The 24,516-nt window shown below is 38.8% G+C and overlaps 1 protein-coding gene across 2 annotated transcripts in view; it reads left to right on the top strand.

The window, feature by feature from the left end:
- plxna2 (plexin A2) overlaps nt 1-24,516 on the top strand; it is a 234,746-nt gene that overhangs the window by 193,923 nt on the left and 16,307 nt on the right. For both annotated transcript variants that reach the window (XM_048179285.1, XM_048179286.1), the window contains 7 exons: nt 380-614; nt 2,328-2,470; nt 2,758-3,026; nt 10,803-10,869; nt 12,259-12,405; nt 12,701-12,860; nt 15,774-15,877. In XM_048179285.1, the coding sequence (XP_048035242.1) occupies nt 380-614; nt 2,328-2,470; nt 2,758-3,026; nt 10,803-10,869; nt 12,259-12,405; nt 12,701-12,860; nt 15,774-15,877 (1,125 nt within the window). The remainder of the gene's footprint in view (nt 1-379; nt 615-2,327; nt 2,471-2,757; nt 3,027-10,802; nt 10,870-12,258; nt 12,406-12,700; nt 12,861-15,773; nt 15,878-24,516) is intronic.

The following is a 24,516-nucleotide window of genomic DNA, read 5'->3' as shown; positions in this document are numbered from 1 at the left end:
TGTTTACTAGATTTAAGACCTGTGTTGTTGAGGTAGGTGTTAAATGCCCTTTTTAAACACTCATTATTATTTACTACTGTTGTACCACTGGTGGAAACACAGGCCAGACCTTCAGCAGTGCCACAGTCTTGTTGCTGTCACCTGGTTCCCTAGGAACAGAAAACCAATTATTGCTAGTGCTGCCCAAAACTTACTCAAAGCAATGTGTATGTTTTTTTTTTTTTTTTTGGTTTTTTTTTCTCTCTATTTTTGTTGGTTCAGTGGGTAAGGTATATTTTTACACTCTGTATCTCTGTGTGTGCATCTTTATATGAGTATCTGTGTGTGCATTTATTCTTAACTGATTCTCATGTGTATATATGTGCGTTTGTTCTCTCAGGTGCAGGTCGGTGGTCTGCATGTGTCCCCCGGTTCAGTAAACATTCTTTCTGACAGCCTCCTGACTCTTCCTGCCATTGTCAGCATCGCTGCCGGTGGCGGACTGCTTCTCATCATCGTCATCCTCGTGCTTATTGCCTACAAACGTAAATCCCGTGAGAACGACCTCACACTCAAGCGACTCCAGATGCAAATGGACAACCTGGAGTCCAGGGTCGCGCTGGAGTGCAAGGAAGGTGAGAAAGTCAAACATCGCCTTTTCACTATGTTGCTTTATTGATTATTTGTGTTTATTTGGGAGAAACTGATCTTGTTGACCAAAAAGCAGGACTGTCGTTTGCTGGATAAAACAGTAAAGATGCGTTTTGGTTGATCAGATTACAAGTAATCGAGGGAGACACATTCCGTTTACACCTGGTGTTTCAATCAGACCCTTTTGTCACAGAATGGATTTGAAGTGTCAAATGCGCTAACCAGTATTTTAAATAATTTAAATATTTGAACATATATAATGCTAGTTGTGTTTGTTCTAATATTCCCTTATTTCTCTTACTCACTGAAAACTCAACTATGCACTCCAGAAATATAGCACATGGTGTTTGTGTTTTAGTTTGGATGATGTCACATTCTTATTAACCAATTAAATGTTTAGTCATAGAATGATGCAACACTCATCATCATCTGAGGGTTCCAGGAGGCTGACAGATAAAACTGAGTTTCTTACACGCAATGCATGCAAAAGCATGTCCCTGACCCATGTTTAGCGAGACTGAGAGGATGAGGTTTGTGTTGACTGACTCTAGAGCCTCAAGGAATATAAGATGCAGAAGTATTAAAGGGGCAGATTGAGCCCTGCACTCCATGAACGCCTACGAGTGAGTTTAAGATGAGAGAAAGGCATTGAGAGAAACGCCGGACCAAGATGAAGAGAGGGAGGACAGGTGAGGGGAGACGATAGAGTGAAGGCAGAAAGAACGTTCCAGATAGGAGAAATAAGGAAACGTGAGGGATAGAGAGAAAGAGAGATAGATAACTCCCTCAGGGAAGAGTGCTGCCCCAGGCTCTGTCAGAATGGACCCAATTAAAGACATCCCACCTCCAGTCTCCACCAGCAGGGGACAAGCACTTCAGCAGCCTGCAATTTACTCTCTGTGTGTGTTTGTGTGAGTGAGAAAACCATAAATAGAGAGAAGCTGAGAGGTTATTTTGGTTTGCTCCCTTCGTCTGCCTGCAACACCCTTCAGGAACTTCATAAAAACCTCAAACTGGACAAAACAAAGTCTTCAGAGATGTTGACTAGGACAGCAGTTCAGGTTTTGGCATCCATTTGGACTTTTTATGTGGCTACAAACCCCAAACTTAAGAAATATTCATAAATCACCCCAAAATTTTAAGTAAGAAATAATATTTTGCATTAAGAAAATTAGTCCTATTTTTTGATGGCAATTAAAAACATTTTCCTTGCAACTACTTATTATTGTGTAGTGCTTACTGATCTTTTACTTTTGAGGGTAAAATATTATTTTATTATATATGTATATACTTTTTTACTTTTTCATTAATTACATTTTTAATTAATAAACCCATTAATGTTAATGGTTATTTTCATATAATACAGTAATTTTGAAAAAAAAAATTATCATATATTTTAATGCAGTTGTTTTCTCATCATCATTAATTAAAGCATAATACAACAACAAATACAATCATGATGCAGTTTGCATTTACTTTTTTTTATTACAATACAATTACAGTAAAAAGAATTTGATAAGAATGTGCTTAATCAACATAAATGTTACCATCTCAAAAATAGGCAAATTAAGCAAAATATCATTTATTATATTGTTTCTTTAGATTTTGTGGCAAAAAAATGACCTGGACATTGAAATGTGAATTACTCGGTGTGTTGAAATTGTCTATTTTTTTCCCTCTTCTCTTTTTGTTTTCAGCTTTTGCAGAACTACAGACTGATATCAATGAGTTGACGAGTGATCTGGACCGGGCTGGTATCCCCTATCTGGATTACCGCACCTATGCCATGAGAGTGCTATTCCCTGGAATTGAGGACCATCCTGTTCTCAGGGAGCTGGAGGTGGGCTGTAGTCTACTTTAACAAGAGTTCTTTAATGAACACTTTTCTCTAACCAGTTGTCCTAACCAGGTGCAACATGGGTACACTCTTCGGTGCCATGTGACACAATCATAGCCAATCTTACTGGATGTTTAATATACAGTTATATGGGGCAGGATTTTGCACCAATGAGATTTCAATGCTCAATGCTGTATAAATAGAAAACAACATTTTGGTTCTCTTTTTTTATGTAAATTATGTATTTAAGGATTTTAGTTCATTGACTGAGATGTTGTTGTGTGTTCCAGGTCTCTGGTAATGGGCAGCTGTGTGTTGAAAAAGCTCTGAAGCTGTTTGCCCAGCTGATAAACAACAAGGTGTTTTTGTTGACATTCATCCGTACGCTGGAAATGCAGCGCTCCTTCTCCATGCGTGACCGTGGCAATGTGGCGTCGCTCATAATGACGGCTCTCCAGGGTCGACTGGAATACGCCACGGATGTGCTCAAACACCTGCTCTCCGACCTCATCGACAAGAACCTGGAGAGCAAGAACCACCCCAAACTACTTCTCAGGAGGTTTGCTGTTTACTTCATGTTTGCATTTTTTTGTTTTGTTCAGTTTTAGTTTTTCAGTTACTTTGTAGTTTTTGGTTTTACAGTTCCTTTAGAGTGTAATATAGCTGTTTATAGAATATAGATCTATACAGGTGGAGCTGGGGAAGGGGGAGGGCTTCTGAAAGCGCACTGCAAACTGCTACAGCAAACAAAAGGCAAGAATTTGAATGTTGAGCAGCAAGCTCATTGGCTACTGATACAGCAGGGACAAATCAGTGGTGCCCTATAGAAATTATGTAATTGCAAGCAGATTGAATTAAGGACATATGAGCCTGCATCATCGAGAGTTTCATTACAGAACTTTGTATTCTAACAGAGCCCCTAAACATTTAAATATATAAATTTTTTTTTTTTACCTGTAAATGAGCAAAATGCTCTTAAAATAGATACAAAACTGATCTTTAAGTTTTGCTTTGGTATCTTAGCCTAGCATTATAGCTATATTAATTCATGATCTATAAGTCTGCTTCCCTCCAGTCTCTCAGTACGGCCCCATTGTCAGTGTCACTTATCATTTGTGTGCGAGGTACTCATAAAACATTCATGAGCAGCTCAAATCCACTTGTTTTTTCCTTTCTCATGCTCTCGGCTGTCCTTTATGCTTTCCCTCTAAATTTGTACTGGTTTTTCAGTCTTTCCAAAGCAGCGTATCAACTAGAAGATTTAGACTAATAATGATTAAACAAAGAGTTGCCCGAGGACTAACACACAGCACAGTCCGCAGCCGATTTCATTACGGCCCCGCTTGATGGAGGCCGAGTGTATTTTAGCTTTAGCTGGAGGTGATTTGTTCCCGCTGACTGCGGCGTTATATCAGCTATACATCACACTTTGAATATTCAAAGCAGACAGACCAAACAAACACCACAGCCATTCCTCGTTCGCGCTCTCTCACTCTTATTGAATGATTTTTGGTGTTTCGCTACGTGACTCAGCTCATTAATAGTCTCAGTAAATAGATGCAGGGGAAATGTGGATTACGCCGTTATTTTACGTGACAGACGCCACATCTCTCTCATTATCTGCTGTCATTAAGAACACAAAACACTAATCCCCCCGCGCTGGCAGGCTGGGCCATGGGGATCAGGGGCTCGTGGTTTTAGATGACACTTTTTCCTTTTTTTTCTATGGGAATTTAGGAGATTATTGATTCGACATGCTCCTTTTGGTATCGTTCGCAGCTTCTTGTCTTCACTTTTCCAGGAAGCATCTGGAGAACAAGACGGCTGTTTTGGAAACCCTACAAAGCCGTCTCTTTCTGTCGTGTTTTCATTTATTTACTGTTTCCTTCCTCTTCCACTATCACTTTCGGCCACATAGTTTCCTATCGGTGTTATGGTTAAACGAACACCGCTGTTTCCGCGAGTACTGCTGGCCTCCACTCCCTCCACATCGATTGGGCTCCATCTCACTAATTTTCTTCTCTGTTCCTTTAATAAAAGGCATTACTCTCTCTCTCTCTCTCTCGTTCTCATTTTCTCTCCATCTCAGGCATTTTGATTTCAATTGATCCGTGTGGACAAACCCTGCCCTTCTTGTGACCTCTTTCTGTGTCTGCTCCTCATCTTAACATTTCTCGGATAATGGAATACATGTGGAGCTTGTCCCACCTCAGTGAGCGATGCTTTTGCTGGTGTTCCAGGGGTCTTATTTCATGTTGTACAGATAAATTTAGTGAAGAATTATGGCACAAATTGTTTTTTAAAAGCCATTTTTGCCATTCAGGGTGTGATGTTACATCCAGACCACCATGATTAGTGATCTTTGACCCTTACCCATAATTCCATATTACTTCCCCCTTAGCATATCATTGTGTTTTTGTTTTTTTTATTGATGACCATATTTATCAACATGGCTGAAAAAAGTGGGACACCAAGAACCACTAGTATATCTGTCACAATGGACAGATATTTGACAGATATTTTCTATTATACACATGTTGGTTGGTTGGTTGGTTGGTTGGTTGGTTGGTTGGTTGGTTGGTTGGTTGGTTGGTTGGTTGGTTGGTTGGTTGGTTGGTTGGTTGGATGGATGGATGGATGGATGGATGGATGGATGGATGGATGGATGGATGGATGGATGGATGGATGGATCAATCGATGGATCGATGAATCGATGGATGGATCCAGCTCCCTTTTGCTATTTTAAAAAACAAATATCCACAAGTAGTGCAACTTTAAATCAGCGTCACACTTCCAGCTGACAATCAGAACCAGTGAACTAATTTTATGGTGTGCGATCCCTCTACATTTTCTTGATGTAAGAACAAAGGACATTCATGTGTGTTAAGGAAAATAATGAATGTCAAAGATGCCTGTAGGGCAGTTGCTTGCAAATGAGACATCTTTTAAGAATCAGAAAATATCAACAGAGAGACTAATTTATTTTCATAAAGTGACCCACTTGCATTTAATGATAACCAACTGTGAAAAATAACAAGGGCCTGTCTGGTCTCTGCAGTCATCAGAGTGACTGTACGTTTCATTTCAAATAGCCTAAAGCGTAGTTGGCATTAATATTTGCTTGTCTATTATTTTTTAATCTTTATTTGATTATGGAAGATATGGAGACACTTATAAGACTCAGGCTTGTTCTGGGCTTCTGTTTCCATCTGGATCAGCAGGGAATGTGATTGTTTTCAGCGCAGACTGATTCATCACTTCAGTGGGAAAGCCACAATAAATCAAATCTCAGTCGCACAGTGTGTAAAAAGGTTGTCGTTGGCTTTTTGCCATCTTCATTGACAGAGACATTAGAGAAAAGACAGAAAATTGCATTGGAGAAAGATAAGGGATGTGGGATTAGGTTCTGGCTGGATTCGACCTGAACTCCTGCAACTCAGCCACAGCTTAAAATGTCTAGTGCATGGTTTTGTTTTGTTTTCTGTTCTGTTTTGTCTCGTTATGTTTTGTTTTGTCTTGTTTTAATTTGTTTTGTCTCATTTTGTTTGATCCTTGATCTTTGTCTGAAGTGTCCTATTTGTTTTTAAAATAATGTCCAGAAGCTGTTTGTGGTGGGTTACAGAGTTGTTGTAGTATATTTTTTGGCCCTTTTTTTTTTTTTTTGACTCCATGGCTCAGTGAATCGGTGCTAAACACTACGCCACAGCTCTTAGTTCACTGAACTTTTGAGTTTTCTTTTTTGTCTTTCTCTCCCTCATGTTAATATCTGTGGAGGACTGTAGCTAAAAATGGAACGGCTCCATCACTTCAGGCTCTCTCTTGCTGCTTTTTGTGTGTGTGTACATGTTTTCACCTAATGTGATTTGCAGGCACCCAGAGCCACTCGGAATGGACTATTAGTGAGACACATTGTTGTGTGTCGCCCCTTCAATGAAGCATTCCTTTACCCCCCTCGAGACACACACACACATACACAACTCATAAACACACTAATAGCTAATAAAACCCTCATGTTCATTAATGAAACTCTGTTAAAAAAGAAAGCAAGCAAAAAGAAATCTAAAAATGCTGAAGAAAGAGGGAAAGCGCACTTTTATGAGCAGACAGAGGCAGAATTGCAAAAAAGCCTGGTGTGATGGAAGTTTTAGAGAATGCAAAAACTCATTTAGGTGGTCAAATAGCTACTATTAACAGTTTATTAATTCTCTCACTGGGAGGCAGGCAGTGTGTTTGTGCTTCCTGGTGAAAGAAAATAGTGAATCGGTAGCAAAAGATTTCTTTTAAAACATCAAATTGTCAATGAAGAGATTTTGGAGATTGACTTCTGTGGGTCTGAAATATATTCTGAAGCCAGATATTGACTCTGAGCCCCTGCAATATGAAATGTGTCGGTGTACCAGGAGAGTGCCCAAATGCCGGGCCAATTTCCCTTCATTTTTTCTTGTTAGAACTCAATTTCCAACCATTTGTGAAACTAGTTTATGAGAAGCACACAACCGAATGCTTCTAATAAACTAGTTTCACAAGGATACTGCATTTTGAAAGGGGGTAAATTTAGTTCAGTACATGGTTATTTAGGTTCTATTTGTAGGTTTTATTTTCGTCCGTCATTGTCTATCATTGATCGCTGATTGACTGAGACAGGAAAGAGACAGGAAACAGTCTTGCAAGACCTGATGCAACCAGCATCAAACGCACTGTCATTGTAGTGTATGTGTGTGTCAGAGCTTATAACTCACTCAGACTCACACACACACTCACTGAATGAGTGTCACATATGAATGCACGCATCAATGCACAAATACACACAGGTTTCTCTCGCTCCTGCATCCAAAGTCCCTCAGCTCACAGACCCAGAGAAAAACAGGTAGGATACAAAGGAAAGTTGACAGGCTTAAAAGAGAATATATAAACATAACCATGTTTTGTATAGACCGCCACACACACTGCTGAATAAAACACACAAATATGCACTGTCCTTTAGAAGAATCACAGACTGACGCTCTCGTCTCAAAACATGACGACTTTCCTTCATTTCACTCCATCTTGCATCACTCATTCTATTTGCCCACCTCTCTTTCTCTCTCATTTTATCAGTGTGTGAGACTGCCATTGATTTATTCACTAAAATGCACCATTATTAAATAAGCATAATTTGACGGTCTCGTTATGGCCATGTGTTCTTTCAGTAAAATTAGCATTTATCATCCACTAATGCATTAACCTAGATGATGGAATACCAAAAAAATGCAGCATAATGCAAATCACATCATCTTTATGTTAATGGACTCTTAACTTCTGAATATACAAACTCGAAACCCCTCAGTGCGCTAATAACTTGTTTTTTTTAAAGCAGTCCATCCACTCGGTGGCCATCATGACTGTTTTCTAGTATAGCTTCTGTCTACTTGAATGTGTAAAATCTCCAAATCTCTCTGTTACTCTCTGAATTGACAAAATTGGTCTCCACCAATCAGTAGTTCATCTCAGTGACCATCTATAGGGACAACACAGTATGCATTTTTGCATTTCGTTTAGATAAACATTTTTTTAATGGTCATGTGCTGCTATTATTGTTTTTTTCATGGTTAAAGATAATGTGTCAATATTAGTTTAACTAATTTAATTTCATTCATATGCAATACATCTAGCTGTTTTTGAACCCAAGAATGTGCCTTTAAACTAGTTTAGTTGGATTTTTCAGCAGGGATTTGTCAGTTCCCATAGGGAAGTGGTGTCTCATTAATATCTCGACTCTTTCATCCAGAAAGCAGTGACATTAAATAGAGAGCAAATGTAGACTCTTGCATACGTCTTCTGCTTCTCAGATGAAGAGACCCTAGTAAGCTTGTGTGTCTCCACTACAGTTTCAGAAATCTCAGTAATATCTCACACTGTGCTCAGAATTGTCAAGATTGCAAAGTCTTTAATCATAAGTCAGATATCTCAATATGAACTTAAGCATTATTTTTCATCAGGTTCCTCTAAGACCAATTTATCATGAACTTTATAGCACTACACTCATACAGTATGTCAACAATTGTCTAATATATATCTACTTTTATTTCTCCTGAAGAGCTTTAGGAAAAACATCTAAGAGAAAGGTAGTAAAATAAGAAAGTGCAATACATGAGCAATAAAAATGTCCAGCTAATTCATACACAGTATGTGTATTCTAGAGCAAAAAATACCAAAAAATATGCCCCTTTTACAAGATGTAATATAAGTCTCTGGTGTCCCCAGAATGTGTCTGGGAAGTTTCAGCTCAAAATACCCCACAGATCATTTATTATAGCTTGTCAAATTTGACCCTATTTGGGTGTGAGCACCTTTCCAGAAGAGGGCGGAGCTTTAATAGCTCATGCTTCGGTTGCTCAACAACAACAAAACTGGACAATCTCACACAGCCAAAATAATGATTGTCAGTAACGCCTTACATTGTTCAAACCGGAGTCGGACACTGATATAGAGACTCAAGAAGTTGCAACTTATAGAATGCAACTGGACATTTCTGAATGGTTAGTGGATAAATTTATGTAGTTGAAATCCAGTGTTGAATTGACACTCGTTTGTGAAGCAGTCTGGCGTAAAATGACGGCATGGTAACAACACTCTACTACAACAACTCTTCCTCTTCTCTAAAGCAGCCCAACATGGCCTCGCCCCCTTTGTTGCATGTTCCCGGGGGCAGGGTTTATGTAAATTTTGGGGTTTGTGATGTCACCAACCCAGGAATAAGCTTGTTGTAGTCCCTATCAGGCATTTGTTGTAGTCCTTAAAAGGCGATTTCTGTAAAAGAAAATATCTCCCTTTGCAATGAACTTTGAGCATTGTAACTTTGCAGATGCCATTTATGCTCAAACAGCAACATTACACACTAAACTAAAGTTAAAAAAGTGAAGTGTGTTACGGTTTCCACAAAAATATTAAGCAGCTCAACTGTTTTCAACATCGAAAAGTTTCTTGAGCACCAAATCAACATCTTATTTCAAACCGGAAAAAAAAGATTATTTTGCTTACCCCATTGGCAGATTATTTTGCTTTTTTTAAGGAAAAACTCACTTAATTTTGACTTATTTTTTCTGAAAACAAGACTAATGAACAAGACTAACAAGAATAACAAGAATAATTTTTACTTGTCTAGAAAATGCTTCTTGATTTAAGTAAGAAAAGCATTTTTTGCAGTGTGAAGACTGGAGTAAAGGATGCTGAAAATTTAGCTTTGCTATCACAGGAATAAATTATAAAATATGATAAACAGTTGTAATAATATTTCAAAATATTACTGTTTTACCCTAAGAGACTTTTTTCAAAAACTGTCTAAAGTCATCTAGCATTCGTCACATGGATATGCAGCGATTATAGTTTATCACCGTCAGGACTTGACCTCTATAAACACACCTCATCTTGTCTCACCAATCAGCACTCGCTCTCACATGTGACCCTGAAGTGTGACTCTCCTCGAACAGAATACACACACGTGCATACGCTCAAACACGCATACGCTCTCCCACACTCTGTTTTTGCGGGCTGTCTCAGCGGTGTAATCATAGTTATTTCCACATGCATTAAGAGAGTCATTTTCTCTCGCTGCTGTTGAGTAAATTGCCGGTGTGCTCCTCACTGGCCCCACAGCGGCCAAACGGGAGTGCGTGAAAGTGTGTGCGAACGCATAACGTCGCAGACATCGCTGCAACAATTACGCAGCTGATGTTACATCATCCGGTGATGCTTATGTGTGTTTTTAATGCCCATAAGTGAGCATAATATTCGCTGCCACAAAGAGCCAGATAGAGACTTTATTTTCTAGGGTGAAAGGAGGAATGTTTTGCAGGGAAAGAGAGATATTGGTATTCCACAGGCGCGCTCAGCCGTCAGAACGAGGGAATAACCCTTTCATGTATTTTTCATGCTCGTTAACCACTCCCGTTGGGGTGCTGTTTGTTCTCTCTTCCTCTGTCTGCCTTATCTTTCCCCTTCTCTCTCTCTCTCTCTCTTCGGTGTTCCACCTGCTCTGTATTCAACAAACCCTCGGCTCTTCCTTTTTGTCTCTTCCCAAATTATTGCCCACAACTCTAGAGATCCCTGTTTGAGTTGTGTGTTTGTCATTTGTGGGTTTGTGTCTGTCTCCTGTCTCAAAGCAAAGAAAGAAGGAAAGAGACAAGGGGTGGTCAGAAGGAATGACTGACAGGGAAGGAAACTAGCAATGTTGTTCTCACTTGCTGTTTTTCTCTCATTGAAACCCAGCCGTTATTAAAGAAAAAACGAAAATGCGCAGGTATTCTTTGAGATAAGTGTTGTCATCTGCTAATGTTTGTTTATTTGTGTGTTTCAGGACGGAGTCTGTAGCTGAGAAGATGCTAACCAACTGGTTTGCTTTCCTGCTTCATAAGTTCCTGAAGGTAACTTGCTTCTTTGACTTCCTGTGTAAGTACTAGTCTCATGTAGACAGACTTTTTACACTCAGCATGAAGTCTGGTTCACTCTGCAGCTTGTTCGGGCTCAGAGCCGCCCAATTAGACAGGAAGCAGCCGTCATGTCATGATCAACTAGAGTTTGTATGTTTGTAGGAGCTCATTCAAAATAATTGGAGGTCATATGAAAAATATCAAAGATATTTATGTGTGTAGACTTTATGGTCAGACTTTAAAGGTTTAGTATTCAGTTGTACTTAAGGATATCCTGTTTACTTGCTGCTGCTTCAAACTAAAATATCATTTTATATCTTGCCATGAATGGGGCAAATCCAATGAGTAGTTAGGCTTATTTTAGTAACCTGGGAACATTTAAACACAAATTTGTTTTCCAGAAAGTCAATTGGAAATGGCATAAAGCCAACCATTTGGTTGTCCAAAATGGATCAGGTAGTCTGTAAGTAAACGTAACTGTTCAGTATACACTACATACTGCATACTAACTGTACACATTATGCAATAATAAACATTTAAAACAATAGTCTGCTACATTGTTGTGACATAGCCTTATTGAGATTGGCCACGTGGCCTCGTTATGTCCACATTTAATTCTGTAAATGATATCTGCTTATAATTTCAGAAATAATGTAGTTATTTTTAGCTTTTTTTTTATTCTAATTGTGTTTAAAATGCCTAAAATGGCAGTCTGACCAAAAAATGTAATAAAATTGGTTTATGTTATTTCCGCACTTTCATTACTTTCCATTTGTTCTTTTATTACACTGGAAATGGAAGATTTCATTAAGCACAATGCATTGTGGGATACACTAGTCAGTACAGTGTGCTCAGTAGCTTAGTCCACTATTTGGCAAAAGTAGTAGGTCATCTAGGTGTTAGTTTGGGATCTGTAAAATTTTGTTTTTGTAATGTTGTGAAATATTATTTTATTTTATTTATTTTTTAAAAATCTATTTTAAAAGGTTGGTTCACCCAAAAATGAAATGATCATTGAACCCATAAGACTTTATCTTCGGAAAACAAATGAAGATATTTGTTATGAAATCTGAGTGATTTCTGTCCCTCCATTGACAGCTACGCAACTACCACGCTTAAAAAAGGTTATAAAGAGATCATAAAACTAATCCATACGAATTGAGTGGTTTAGTCCAAATATTCTGAAGAGACACGATTGCTTTATACACTTTAAATGTCTTTACTGTTACTTTTGATCAATGTTAAAAAAAAATAAATAAAAAAAACCTTTGAACGATCAAGTACATACTATATACTAGAGAAATAGTACCAACCTTAGACAAGTGTGTTTCAAGTAGTGATGAAGTAATAATAATAATGTGTGTTTGGTGTCTGTGTCAACAGGAGTGTGCAGGCGAGCCTCTCTTCATGCTGTACTGTGCTATAAAACAGCAGATGGAAAAAGGTCCAATAGATGCCATCACCGGCGAGGCCCGATACTCCCTCAGCGAAGACAAACTCATCCGGCAACAGATCGACTACAAGACGCTGGTCAGCATCACACACCCTCATAATCACACTAATAAACATAGTATCTAATAAACTCTCATGAATGTCAGTGCTGTTACTGCACTTGTGTATGAAATCAGGCAGTATGGCCGAGGGAGGGTAGTGTTCATTAGTCTCTCATACCCTGCTAAGGCTGAGATTGGGGTCCTGCAGAGGGTGTGAAATTAGATTTCTCAGGCCAGGAAATGGCCTTTTCCAGAGCCCCGCTCTGCACCTACGGCTTCACCAACCACAGCCCAACATCTTATCATCATCATCCTCTTTTTTTCCCCTCCAGATCTTGAACTGCGTCAACCCAGAGAATGAGAATAGCCCAGAGATCCCGGTCAAGGTTCTGAACTGTGACACCATCACGCAGGTCAAAGAAAAGATTCTGGATGCAGTGTATAAGAATATGCCGTATTCCCAGAGACCCAAAGCTGTGGACATGGACCTGGGTGAGTTAAACTGCACAGCATAGCGGGATTGAATTTGATTTTGCTTTTATACAAAAGTTCAGCATTTAAGAATTTCATTTGAAGTAACTAACATTTAGATATTATTAGTTTCCATAACTTTGTCTATTTTTGTTTCACCCAAAATACTATTCAAAATGAAATCACAGCAGAAAAAAATCAGTTTTTAAACAAATCGTTTCAGAGACTGCCATAAAAACAGTCACTTGTTTTGTTCCTTAAAATTATCAGTGTTTTGAAGGAATCAGTTGACTGAATGATTACTCACTCATAAAGAGACACTGAATGATTCTGTGTTTTTGAACAAATCTTTTAAGTGAATCTTTTAAGTTCAATGATTCATTCTTAAAGACTGTTACCTGATTCATTCCTTAAAGGGTAAGTTCACCCCAAAATTTCTATCATTAATTATTCACCCTCATGTTGTCTCACACCTGTTAGAACTTCGTTCATCTTCGGAACACAAATTAAGATATTTTTGATGAAATCCAATGGCTCAGTGAGGCCTCTATTGCCAGCAATGTCACCGAACCCCTCAAGATCCATAAATGTACTAAAGACATATTTAAAACAGTTCATGTGACCACAGTGGTTCTACCTTATTATTATTATGTGATGAGAATACTTTTTGTGCACCAAAAAAAAAACAAAATAACAACTTTTCAACAATAACTAGTGATGGGCCACTTCAAAACGAAGCTTTGGAGCTTTACGAATCTTTTGTTTTGAATCAGTGGTCATGTGATTTCAGTAAACTAGGCTTAAATATGTCTTTAGTACCTTTCTGGATCTTGAAAGGTTTGGTAACATTGCTGGCAGTAGAGGCATCACTGAGCCATCGGATTTCATCAAAAATATCTTAATTTGTGTTCCGAAGATGAACAAAGGTCTTATGGGTGTAGAACGACATGAGGGTGAGTAATTAATGACTTAATTTTCATTTTTGGGTGAACAAACCCTTTAATGAATTGGTGCTTTTGAACAAATTATTTGAGTGAATAATTTAATGACTTCGTTGTTGAAAAGACAGTGGGCCTCTCCAAATACCCAAACACTTGCTTTGTTGGTCACTTGAGAGCGCATATGTGTGTACGTGCACAAGGCTGTCCCAGGTTTGAAAAATGGCAAAGTGTAGTACACTTTAGGGCTGGGCGATATATCACATGCGATTTTCACGTGCATTTCGTTAGTAAAGCCGGTTCCCTGATTACCGCTAAATCACCATCACCTGCTTTCAAATGGAGCGGCATTTAATAGACAGAGCCGTAGTTCACTGACAAGCTACGCAATATCGCGTTCATTATCGCAGATGAATCGCCTTCGATAATGAACGCGATATTGCGTAGCTTGTCAGTGAACTACGGCTCTGTCTATTAAATGCCACTCCATTTGAAAGCAGGTGATGGTGATTTAGCGGTAATCAGGGAACCGGCTTTACTGACGAAATGCGCGTGACAATTGCATGCGATATATCGCCCAGCCCTAGTACACTTTACACACACTAAATCCACATTATCTCTTATAATGCTTCGGAGCAGTCTTTGAGGCTAAGTGTATCCCATCATTCATTACGTTCAGGAAATTATGCGCCCTGATTTTGCGTCATGTCTCGGAAAATTTTCCAGTGCAAGTTAAATTAAGTAGATGTTACATATAATTTGTTTGTAAACATGTAAATTATTGCACATTTTATTGGTACAGAGACTGCAAAGATTATATGTAGTTTGTAAAACGCTTGAAAATGAAGCACCACAATCACACAGTCCCATTGAGTAAACAAAAATCTTAAAACACTTGCAGTCTTCATGCCCACTTGAAAACTTTGGCAAAAATTCTGAAATACGTCATGCAAGTAGACAAGAGGTCAAGTGCAAAAACTCAAGTGTGAGTATTTGGACAGGCCCAATTACTTGTTTTGTTCCAGAATGAATCAGCGTTTTTAAGGAATCAGTTGGCTGAATGATTCAGTTACTCACTCAGAAAGAGTCACTTGTTTAACTCCTGGATGAATCATTGCTTTTAAACCAATTGTTTGAGTGAATGATTTAATGACTGACTTGTAGTATAAAAACAATCACTTGTTTTGTTCCCAAGTAAATTGGTGCTTTTGAAAGAATCATTTCAATGAATGATTCAGTGATTCACTCATAAGATAAGACCACTTACTGGTGTAACGAAACAGAAAGAAAGAATCACTGAAAATTCTCAGCATTCAGGACTGAATATCAGAACTCTTAGATATTCAGATTCGAGGATGGGAATTATTGAACTTTTTTTAATTGATACATTTCAACATACAGTGGCCTCCCATTTTTTCAGAAATGTAAACTAATTTTGATCTAATGTTGTCTGTAATGCATAAACATTGGTGGAAATGTACAATATTTGTGCACATACACAAGCAGGTGCATGTGTGACCCAGGTAAAAGCTGACAGACGGCGCTGACAGACTGACTCCACATTTCATTTCTGGCACACAAACGGCCATCTCACACACACACACGCTGCACAAAAGCCCCCTGTCAGCGGTGCAAATCATCCTTCCAGCACCTCGGCCAGAGCAATCTCCTACATGATGATGTTCTGTCTCTGTAGCTGCAGAACTGTGTGTGTGTTGGGGGTAGGTTTCTGCAGGCATCATCTGTGCATTTGGCAACCACGTAAACTAATAAACCCCATTCAACAGAGGAGAAAATCAATGATCACTCTCGCTCTGAGCCTGTCTATATCCTATCAGCTCTCTCTTTAGCATTTAATTATACCCTACCGCGTGTGCACACACACATTTCTAACCCGTGTGAAAAGACACATTCAATGCTTTGGATCAAATCAATCTGCTTTGAGCTGGGGGAGGTTCACTGTGTCTGTTTTAATGGCAAATGTTTGATTTTTCAGAATGGCGTCAGGGACGAATGGCCCGAGTGGTCCTGCAGGATGAAGACATCACCACTAAGATTGAAAATGATTGGAAGAGGCTCAACACTCTCATGCACTATCAGGTACAAAAGAGGACACATATGCTCATACATAATCTCATGGTGCCCTCTTCTGTCTATGCAAGTAGACATTAAAGGGGACGTGTCATGGATTTTCTTTGCCCTATTGATATAAAAAAAAGAATTTGATGTACTAGTATGTAGACATACAGTACTTATCCATTCTCGATACAAAGTGCAAAAAGAGCAAAAATGTTTTTAATCAGTATTTTTCCCAGTTAACATATTTAAACTTCCTTTAAGCAAAATAATAGCATTATAAAATTATAGTTAAGTATTTATATAACTTTAATAAATAAGTAAATACTAATTATAGTTACTATATATATATATTTCATAGGATATTCAGACTCGTTTTCAAAGAAAATATATATATATTCTTTTTTCTTTTTTCCTCTCTCTGAAAACAAGTCTGAATATCTTATGAAATTTTCTCAGTTAAATTTATTTAGTTTTGAGGAAGCTCAGACATTTTTAACTGGAAAGTGAGCCAAAAACGCTGATTAAGAAAACCATTTTTGCATTGAATTTATTGAAACTAAACTGCAAAATAAACAGGCCATTCATTTGCCTTGGTGTTTATGTCACAACTGTGAGCATATTAGAATATTCCCGCTTATTTTTATATATTAATCAGTGTTAAACAGCTTGGTGAGGTCGTTGTTACTCATTTCATATGCAAAGTGGTTAATCATGATAGAGGTCATTTACATATATAAATATTGCAGAGACAGTAGCAAAAACAGCCTTTTTAAAAGCCAGATTTTAACTGTTTCTAACATAACAAGTGGGAAAATTAAAATGCTACAAAACTGTAGATTATGGAACATTGAAAGCATAAGGAATCTTTAAGAAAAATGTATCAGCAAGGACAACGCCCTACAAAAGTGATCCTCATTTAACTCCTCAGACATGAATCAATTAAGCTGAACCAAAAAAACATTTCCTTTATCTCGCACTGCTCCAAAATGTCTCGCTGTGAGTGTTCGGCTCCAGGGAGACAGACGGCTGATCTCTGTCTGAATCACACTACGCAGGACAGTATAATAGAGGACAATTATTGAGCTCTGCGGCTGAAAATTTTAAGTGTGTGGTTGTGAAAGTGCTTGTGTGTATTTGTGTGCACGTGTACGCGTGTGTGTGTGTGAGAGAGAAAGGTTGTCCTTTACCTTCAGTAGATTAATTACAGCCTTTACCTTGTCTTTACTTCAGACACCACAGAGACAGCACACGTCAGAGCAGGTACCTGATAACAGCGGTTAGAGAGAAAGAGAGAGTGTCTGTCCAGAGGAGATGCCACAGGGCAAGCACACACATATTCTCATAATTACGTCTGAAAGGGCTCATCATATGTGCTGTTATAATGTGAGATCTGAGGATGGTGAGGCAGACATAAAGAGAGAACTCAGAAAAAAGGAAATGTCATTTCTGGAGTGTTCCACACTGCCTTTACAAAAGTTTACTAGGGTAACCATATTTTATTCTTACTACAGTGAAACAATGTTTTTTTTAAAATAATCAAAATTTTAGAAAGATCCATTATTACCATATTTATACATATATAGAGAGTAATAGATAGTATTGAGTGGAATAAGGCATATTTTAAGAGAGAAGACAGTATAATCACCAGCTTTATTAGGTACACCTTGCTAAAACTGGGCTGGACCCCCTTTTGCCCTCAGAACTGCCTTAATTCTTCGTGGCATCGATTCGACAAGGTGCTGGAAACATTCCTCTGAGATTTTGGTCCATATTGATATGATAGCTTCATGCAGTTGCTACAGATTTGTCAGCTGCATATCCATGATGTGAATCTCCTGTTCCACCACATCCCTAATGGATTGAGATCTAGTGACTGTGGAGGATTTGAGTATAGTGAACTCATTGTCATGTTCAAGGAACCAGTTTGAGATGATTTGAGCTTTGTGACATGGCACGTTCTGGAAGTAGCCATCAGAAGATGGGACATAAAGGGATGGACATGGTCAGCAACAATACTCAGGTAGGCTGTGGAGTTTAAACGATGCTCAATTGGTATTAAGGGGTACAAAGTGTGCCAAGAAAATATCCCTGATACCATTACACCACCAGCAGCAGCCTGATCTGTTGATAGAAGGCAGGATGGATCCATGCTTTTATGTTGTTTACACCAAATTCTGACCCTACCATCTGAATGTCGCAGCAGAAATCGAGGCTCATCAGACCAGGCAACGTTTTTGTCCAATTTTGTTGAGCCCGTGCAAATTGTAGCCTCAGTTTCCTGTTCTTAGCTGACAGGACTGGCACCCGGTGTGGTCTTCTGCGGCTTCAAGATTCGACGTGTTGTGCATTATGAGATGCTCTTCTGCAGACCTCGTTTGTAACAAGTGGTTATTTGAGTTACTGTTGCCTTTCTATCAGCTCGAACCAGTCTGGTCATTCTCCTCTGGCATCATCAAGGTATTTTCGCCCACAGAACTGACACTCACTGGATATTTTCTCTTTTTCGGACCATTCTTTCATTCTCTGTAAACGTAAACCCTAAAGATGGATGTGTGTGAAAATCCCAGTTTCTGAAATACTCAGACCAGCCCGTCTGGCACCAACAACAATGCCACTTTCAAAGTTACTTAAATTACCCTTCGTCCCCATTCTGATGCTCAGTTTGAACTTCAGCAGATCGTCTTGACCATGTCTACATGAGTTGCTGCCATGGGAGTGTCAGATTTTGATATCTGCGTTAACGAGCAGTTGAAAAGGTGTACATAATAAAGTGGCCGTTAATCTAACATTTTTATTTTTTTATAATATATATAATATAACATCTTAGCAATGCTGTTTTCTTCTGGGTATGTAATTTAGTGTCCAAGTGTATAAGTAAATCACAAGATGTCTTGCTCAGGGAGCTGTATACTAACTATTTTCAATATTAACCCTTACTTTCTCCACAGAGACCAGTGAAATAGAGAGTTTAGAGAAAGAGAAGAGAAAACAGAAGGCAGGGAGCTTTAGAGAACACCACATTAAAATACATGACTCCTACGCCCTCCACACAAGCACCCTCACCTCTCTCCTGAAATACTACGGATATGCTAATTTGTCGAGTTCCTCAATAGAGTAAGGGCATATTTTAAGAGAGCAGACAGTATAATCATCAGCTGTGTCCTTCTAACATTTCGTGCTGTGGCTTCATAAACCTGTGGTCACCATGTTCTTCTCTGATTGCTCATTTTGATTGCACAAGGTTGATTAGAGCACTAGTCATAAAAAAGTTTTAATCAGTCTGAATACTGGCGTGGTCATATTTCTCTAGGCTCTGCTTCTTCTCCCACTCTCTCATTCTCTTTCTTCTTTTCTCACTCATCCACTCTTACTTGAAATCAGTGAGCCTCTTGACCTTGCGTTGGCTGAATGACATTACAGGAGACTGGCAGCGTGTCCCTGATGGGCCACTGTACTCCTCAAATTTCCAATTTAAATAGTTGGAGCAGCATGAGAGACACTGGCATTAACAATTCAAATAAACAGAGGCCTCTGTTAATGTGTGCATTATTATCTCCTGTATCTCACAGGAATGTCACAGTGGTAATTTCAATGAGGTGTTCTGACTAGGAGTGTGTGCAAACTCGACTAGTTGTTATTAGGGAACACTGTTGGGAAAAAAACTGCTTACATCTGTCTCAACTAGATCTATTGTGCAAAATTCACTTTGGCAGATTGTTTTTGAACATAATTTTGTGTCAGCAGTGTGTACTCAACCACCCTATTATGGTAAAAATCCATGCACTGTTTATTTTCCCCGTAAATTAGAAACAGTGCGTCTCAAAACAATCCATTCAGGAATGCATCCATTGTGACCTCACAGTGAAACAGGCCCCGCCCACGGCTGATGACAGAGTCTGTCCTATTAGCTTAGCTCCACCCATAAGTGAGCTGTACACAGTCCTCCATGTGTATCTATCCAAAGAACGAGCTGTAAAGGCACAGCCCTCTTCTGGAAAGGGGGCGGGGAGCAGCAGCTTATTTGCATTTAAAGATAAACACACAAAAACAGTATGTTTTTGCTTTCATTTAAAAAGGAGCATTTACAGCATAAATGATCTGTGGAGTATTTGAGCTGAAATGTAACACACACATTCTGGGGACACCTGAGACATATTACATTTAGTAAAAAGGGGCATAATACAGTAGGTCTCCTTTAACTGGTTTAAGGTGCTCTCTCAACCTGTCTAAGCAGAAGTTTAGCTGGTCTACCTAAACCAGCCTACAAGTGCCCAAAACTCTTCTAAAACCACCAAAACACACAAGGCTGGATAACACCAGAAGTCCAATATAGGCTGGTGAAATGCAGGGTTTTTTTAAGCAGGGTTCTAACTAGTCTTACATAGTTACATACATTAGTAAACAGAAAAAAGAAAGAAGTCTCTTTTGAAAGAAGGCTGCAATTATTTGATCAAAAATACTGTTAAAACAGTAATAATATGAAATATTATTTAAAAAAATCAGGATTCTTTGATAAAGTAAAAAAACAGCATTTAAACAGCTTTTGTAACCATTTAAAAAAAAATTACTGTCACTTTTGATCAATGTTATGTATCCTTGCTGAGTAAAAATATATATTTAAAAAAAAATCTTACAAATCAATTGAGTGAATAATTAATTGACTCACTTATAAAGACATTCACATCTTTTGTTTCTGAATGAATTAGTGCTTTGAAAACTTTTGACTGAATGATTAATTTACTTTCAGAACTGATTCAGAACTAACTGTTGCTTTATGTTATACTAATAATTATTATTTAAAAAAAAAGCACTTTCACAGAAGCCAGCTGTGTGTGTGCATTTAGCACAAGCCCTTGATGCCTATAAGTGTAAGTAAGCTTTGTTGGCTCCAAAAGAAAATAGATATACATCTCTGTTGCATATCATTGGCGTAGATAACTGCCAAGGGTTAAAGGATTAGTTCACTTTCAAATAAAAATTTCCTGATAATTTACTCACCCCCATGTCATCCAAGATGTTCATGTCTTTCTTTCTTCAGTCGAAAAGAAATTAAGGTTTTTGATGAAAACATTCCAGGATTATTCTCCTTGTAGTGGACTTTAATGGCCTCCAAATGGTTGAAGGTCAAAATTACAGTTTCATTGCAGCTTCAAAGGGCTTTAAACGATACCAGATGAGGAATAAGGCCGTGTGTCCACCAAAGCGTTTTTTCCAGCTGCTAGCGTACTTTTTCAATTGTTTTCAATGGGAGCGCTGCGTTTTTTAAACGCCAGGAGCGTAACGAGGCGCTGAGCGTCTTTTTCACGCTCAAGCGCTGAGAGCTCGGCGTTTTTTACTGGTCGCCTCGAGTTGAAGAATGTTCAACTTTGAGTAAAACGCTGCGCTCATCACTGTCACTTTTTAGCCAGCCGTCCAATCAGAGTGGAGGAGGGGCGGGACAAATACAACACCGGCCAACCATCACAACATTCTTGTTGTACAACAACATCAACAAACAGAGAACGGAACAAAATGGATGAGAAATTAATATTGCTGCTCTCCAAAAATACATAGCACAGTAATTTCACATTGTGTCAACAATTTAAGTCTGAAACAAATTACCTGCAAAATCAGTTATAAGTAACAGTGGCGCGTATAATCCGTATCAAAGCAACAAAGCGTCTCAACGGAAAAAAACGCTGCGCTGCAGAAGCGCTCTCAAGCGCTCACAGACGGCCGTTTTAAGCAGAGCGCCTAGCGTTTTCAGCTGGCTAAAAACGCTCTGGTGGACACACGGCCTAAGGGTCTTATCTAGCGAAACGATTGGTCATTTTCTAAAAAAAATACAAATGTATATGCTTTATAAACACAAAAGTTCGCCTTGCGCTGTATGTCCTACGCCTTCCCTATTCAACTTACGGAACGAACACAGCGGCAGTTCCATTTTATCCGTAAGTAGAATAGGGAAGCCGTAGGACACACAGTGTAAGTTTTTTTAAGAATACGGAAAGCGGAATGGTGGAAGCACTTGCAAGGTGATAATTTGTGTGTATAAAGCATATACAGTTGTGTTTTTTTTTTTTTTTAAAGAAAATGACCGATCGTTTCGCTAGATAAGACCCTTATTCCTCATCTGGTATCGTTTAAAGCCCTTTGAAGCTGCACTAAAACAAATTTTGACCTTCAACCATTTGGAGGCCATTGAAGTCCACTATAAGGAGAATAATCCTGGAATGTTTTCATCATTCAAACCTTAATTTCTTTTTGACTGAAGAAAGAAAGACATAAACATCTTGGATGACACGGGGGTGAGTAAATTATCAGGAAATTTTAATTCAGAAGTGAACTAATCCTTTAAGCTGTCTTTTCGAGTGCTAACAACGCTCAAGGACTTACAGTCTGACATACAACCCTAATTATATAACTGCTCATCACTTTTAGACATACAATGTAGATATACATTACAGAGTTAAGTTCCCTTAGATTTTCCTTTATAGGTAAACTATGCCTGTTATATGTCCCTCAATGCATTTATCATGTGTATTATGATGCTTTTATCCATTTCAGCTATTAAACGGCCATCATTCTGCTGTGTTTATCATGTGACAAAGGCGTTTCACACACTTTGTGCTAGCGTGACCGAGCCTGCCGTATTTCAAAAAAGAGTCAGAATGGCGGACACATCACCGCATCCTTTCCCACCGCCTGAATGCAGCGTCTGAGTTAAAGGCGCGTTAGCTTGCGGATCGCCATCAGATAGAGCGCAGGCAGGGGGATCAGAGATACATGAGGAAAAGGGGTCAGCTGTCTGCTTGATGCAAACGTTATCATGAGGAAAGCTCACTCCTTATCACTCTCACACCCACCGGCGGCCCGCCTGCCTGGCTGAGGATTATCCCTCAAGGGCGAATGCTTCTTCCCTCCATCATTCAGGCTCCGTATGGCAGCCACCTCCACCGCAGAGACCCGCTGTGAGAGAAGAAGGGTAGATTGTGCGTGAGGCGGCACAGAGCCAAAAATATGTTACAAATCCAAATATCCGAAATAATATTTATCATTTTCTTTTTTATATACAATGACCACTATTTGATGCTTACTAGCCCAGTTCCACGACCCATGGTCAGGAGAACAGAAACTCTGGAGGGAGAAAGTACGTCTGCGAGTGTCATCCTACTCTGCCGCTTCTCTGAGGTGATTCGTCCACAGGCCTGGACTCTTTCAAGTGTCTCTCTAGTCAGGCTATTAGCCTGCTCTGCAGTGAGGGTCAGCTGAGGAGAAACCTGCACTAATAGGGCTGGAGCTTATGGGGGCATACAGGGGCTAAAGTAACACCATCATCAGCTGTGAGTGTAGGGAGGTGAGTGAAGACTCCTAACTACCCTCAGCCTTCAGCAGAGCTCAGGATGTGCTTATAGTCTCCATTATGGTGGTCAGAGTGGTTTTCTAAAATGAAATGAACTCGAAATTTGATGTTTTATGTTGACGGGGGATCTTAGGCTGTGGCACTTGACCTAGTTCACTAGTATCTGAAAGACCTTTTTTGGCTTATAGAGGAGGTTGTTGGCCTCTTTTCAGTATCTTTTGTTAACTAATACAATCCTTATCCAATTCATCATTATCATCATCATATATGATTTTTTTTTTTTTTTTTTTTTGTCATCTGATGGTCAAACATCTGAGCTAATCTAAACTAAAGATAATTTGTATTGTATTGTATCACACTCATTTATATACACTTGTATGTGGCTGCTTACTGGCCCACCTCAAGTCTATAATATTCTGGTCCTTAGATATGACTCTGTTCCCTCCTTTAATGTAAGTTTTTTGCCCATATTAGATGAAAATCCATCAAGTAATCAACTAATTACTGGATCTCTAAAACCCATTTATTAAATTCTCTGTGTAACATCTAAACATGTAGAGATCAGATAAGCACCTCAAAAGCCGTTAGTATGTGATTCGGCCAGGATTTTGCCAGCTCGTTTTCAGGAAGTTGCTTTCTTGTGCTGAATTGAGGTTGAGTCAGTTGTCTTTGTGAGGGTAGACCTCATTTCCTCTGCAGCTCTTGACAGTTCAGATTAATCCAGAAGATCAGATGGAGCTCCAGCACTCACAGAGCAGACAGAGAGAAATGGAGAGTTTCACCCCCAATATATAAGAGTCCTGGACCTCATCTTTCCTCATCCTTTCTACTTTATCGTCTCCAAACAACTCAATCGCTACATTCCCTCGCCTGTCAAACTCTTCCTTTTGACCTCTCTTTGTGTTTGTATTTTTATCATTACCCTCCATTCTAAATCATAGTTACACTCTCTCTCTTTCTCTATCTGTGTACATGAATTCAACTGAAGCCATTTTGATTATGGTGTGGATTATTCTTGTTTTTATTATTACTATTTATATTACTATTTCTTATTTATTGTTATTAAAAAGCTTATGTGTAAGTTTTTCATTTTATTATTAATTTCATATTACGTTATATTATTTATTATTATTTACCACTTAAATTGCAGCTTACAGCTATATTTTGTGCTCTTTCAGCTCAATACTGACCTTTGTGGAGTGTACGAGGCACAACAGTCAGTGAACAACGCCATTACATTTCAATGAGCCTCTTTCTCTCTCTTTTACTCCTTCCGTCATCTTTGAGCGCTGTAGAGTGACATGCATCCCAGTGAAGG

Source organism: Megalobrama amblycephala, linkage group LG24, assembly GCF_018812025.1.
Source record: "Megalobrama amblycephala isolate DHTTF-2021 linkage group LG24, ASM1881202v1, whole genome shotgun sequence".
In the NCBI taxonomy this organism is placed as follows: domain Eukaryota; kingdom Metazoa; phylum Chordata; class Actinopteri; order Cypriniformes; family Xenocyprididae; genus Megalobrama; species Megalobrama amblycephala.
The sequence above is the reverse complement of the archived record's forward strand: the minus strand, read 5'-3'. Positions and strand labels throughout refer to the sequence as shown.